Source organism: Emys orbicularis, chromosome 17 (assembly GCF_028017835.1).
Source record: "Emys orbicularis isolate rEmyOrb1 chromosome 17, rEmyOrb1.hap1, whole genome shotgun sequence".
NCBI classification, from domain to species: domain Eukaryota; kingdom Metazoa; phylum Chordata; order Testudines; family Emydidae; genus Emys; species Emys orbicularis.
The window spans coordinates 24,901,806-24,904,803 of record NC_088699.1 but is presented as its reverse complement, the minus strand read 5'-3'; the positions used below and the strand labels follow the sequence as shown (position 1 = coordinate 24,904,803).

Genomic DNA, 2,998 nt, shown 5'->3' with positions numbered 1-2,998 from the left:
CCACCCCCATCCCGATTTTTCACACTTGCTGTCTGGTCACCCTACTCTGGGGCCACTTACACAGCCATTGGGGGACGTACACTCAACCTGGAGACCCCCAGCTCTTCAGGTAGGGTCTCTGCCAGGAGGGGGCGCTCTGGCCACTGCTGGACAACGGGCTCTCTGCATATTCCCACTTCCTCTCCCCAACCCCACCTGTGAGGGACGAGCAGCTTTCCCAGCAGCATTTATTAAAGGCCATGAGAAGAAACTTCGACTTTGGCCTCCTTCCCAAGGAAATGTGAATCCTTTGGTGCGAGGGCCGCGTGAGGCCTTCCTCCCCTCTCAGTCTTCATCATCACCATCTTCACGCCCTCCTCCTCCGCCTGGCTAGCGACACTGATGGTATGTTCAAAAGCAGCTTGCAGGAGCCAGGACACGAGGCCGGTAATCCTGGTGATGCAGTAGGCAGGGCCCCAGACTACTGGGGCCACCAGACTCTCCAGGCGCCAGTAGCAGGTCAGCAGCAGCGGCAGCACAGTAACAAGCTGCCTCTCGAGTGCCCTCTGGCAGAGACAAAGGCAGGGCAGGGAGATGAGTGGCCAGCACAGACGGCAGAGTCAGTGCCAGCACCACAGGCACAGCCCGGTGCTTGGAGACACCAGGGCAGGCTACACAGCTCCAGCAACCCGGCCTGTTCAGGTGGCCGGCATGGCAGGGAGCAGGGACCCAGCGAGGGGCAGTTCAGAAACACTGGCCAGGCAGGTGTGGGGCTAGCCAGGGCCAATCCACACAGTGAAGGGGACTTTGCGGAGGCTGCCACAGAGGCAGGCTGGCTCTGGGAGGGGAGACGGCAGGCAGACCAGGGGCGTGCGCAGAAATTTAACTTTGATCCCTTTTGGGGGGTCATGTTCTCCCCCCTCCTCCACACCGGCTCCAGCAGGAGCTCGCTCTCCTCCCAACAGCCCCGGGGCCGGGAGGTGCTCGCACCATGTCTTCCAATGCCAGGGGTGTGGCCGAGACCCCAGATTGGGGATTCCCCTGTGAGTGGGACACCCTGTCCTGGCAGCCCTCTCCCCCCACTTCTCACCCAGCTCCACTGCAGCTGCGTCTGGACACACTGCTGGACTCTCTGGGAAGCCTTCCAGACCAGCAGCAGCAGCAGCATGCAGCCCACCAGCAGGTTCTGGGCCCAGGAGAAGAACATGCTGGTGCAGAACTCCAGCGAGAGATGGATGTAGCTGACCACGTCCTCCTGCACCTTCCAGAGGTAGCAGTACCAGCCGAGCAGGCTCTCACGCAGAGACAGCAGCCAAAGGCAGAAGGGGTTTAGTAAACCTCGCACCACAGCCTTGTGCCTTGAGGGCAAAGAGGCCTCTGGCCCCTGCTCAGAGGCCTCGTCTGGGGCATTCTGTGGCTCAGAACAGGCAACATGCATATCAGCCACCTCGGGCAGCTTGGCAGCCCAGCGACTGGAAGGGACGAGCTTCCAGAGCAGCCATTTGTAGAAACAAACATGATTCACATAAGGCTGTGGGGAAAAGTGAGAGTGAGGAGCATAGCGCCAGCAGGGGGCACACGCTGGCCCAGAACCCAGGGGAGACATGGCTCCATCCCCAGGGGGCAGCACTGCCCCGGGACCGAAGGGAGACACGGCCCAGGCCTCAGGGGGCACCACTGCCCCGGGATTAAGGAGAGGCGACCCCGCCCCAGGGGGCACCCATTGCCCCGGGACCAAGGGAGAGATGGCCCTACCCCCAAGGGGCACCACTGCCCCGGGACTGAGGGAGAAATGGCCCCACCCCCAGGGAGCACCCACTGCTCCAGGACCGAGGAAGAAATGGCCCCACCCCCACGGTGCACCCAGTGCCCTGGGGCCAGTGCAGTAGGTCTGGGGATGGATGGGTGCACTGGAGAAATGTGCCCAGAGATCCAGGATCAGGTTTTCCTTGGGTCTGAGTTGGTTTCTTCCCCAGCCATTCTGGTCAGCCACCAGGGTGACAGTTCTCACCAGGTCCATCAAGATGTCAGTGAGGCCAGCCATGGCCCTTTGTGTGCCCATAGTGAGGCCTCCTGCCCTCCAGCTCCTTCCAGCACTGGAAGCCCTCAGTGCTGAGCTCACACTGAGCACACACTGTGACATCAGGCCCACCCTGCAAGGCACAAGCCAGACCCCCAGCAGTTACCATGGCCATGGTTGTTATGGTGATGCCAGAGCCCCAGATTTGTTGCCATAGGGATAATGCAGAGCCAGACAATAGTTGCCATATGGATGAGGTAGCAGTATCTCTGAAGGATGGGTGCCAGGAGAGCTGGGAGGCCTCCTAGCTGCTGTGATAACAATTTGTTTCTCCTCAGTTTCGCACTGTTCCTGCGATCCAGGTCCATCCAGCTCCAGCTCCCCTGCTCTGTGAACCCCACCACACAGCCCCAGGCTCCCCAGCAGCGCTCCCTGTAGTATTTTAGCTTCATTAGCCAAAGGCTCAGAAGCCCAGGGGCAAACTCCCACTGAGGTCAATGGAGCCAGGATTTCGCCCCGGGCGCTAAGGAGCCTTGGGGGCTCGTCTGCACAAGCCTCCCAACCCGGGCCAACAGACATGGGCTAGCAGGGCTCATGCAAGCACCCTAAAAATAGCTGTGCAGACCGCGCTTTGAAGTTGCGGCTGAGGCTGGAGCTCTGGCTCTGAAGCCCGTCCTCCTTCTTAGTCTTCAGAGCTGGTGTTTCAGCCTGAGCCGCATTCTCAACGCACCGCCTGCACAGCAGTTTTTAGCATGAGTCCTGAGCCTGAGTCAGTCAACCGGGGCTGGGAAACTCACTGCCCCAAGCTATGTAGCCAGACAGACAGCCTAGCTCTGTAGCTGAACTCCACGTCGTGGTTACTGGGCTAGCCGCACCTCTGACCCTTCTCTGGTGCATCTCTTGCCTTTCTCTCTCCTGGGGAGCAATTTGGCAACTCTTCCACTAAACCAGCCTCTGTATCGGCTGTGGCTGCCCTGCAGACCTGAGTTTGGACATCTG

At 60.2% G+C, this 2,998-nt stretch overlaps 1 protein-coding gene across 1 annotated transcript; it reads right to left on the bottom strand.

The window, feature by feature from the left end:
* Positions 1-230: 230 nt before the first annotated feature.
* TMEM270 (transmembrane protein 270) lies at positions 231-2,041 on the bottom strand. Its single transcript, XM_065418176.1, has 3 exons — positions 1,991-2,041; positions 1,070-1,510; positions 231-545 (listed from the first exon to the last, which is right to left on the bottom strand). The coding sequence occupies exons 1-3, from the start codon at positions 2,039-2,041 to the stop codon at positions 231-233; spliced, it is 807 nt and encodes a 268-aa protein (XP_065274248.1).
* Positions 2,042-2,998: the final 957 nt, after the last annotated feature.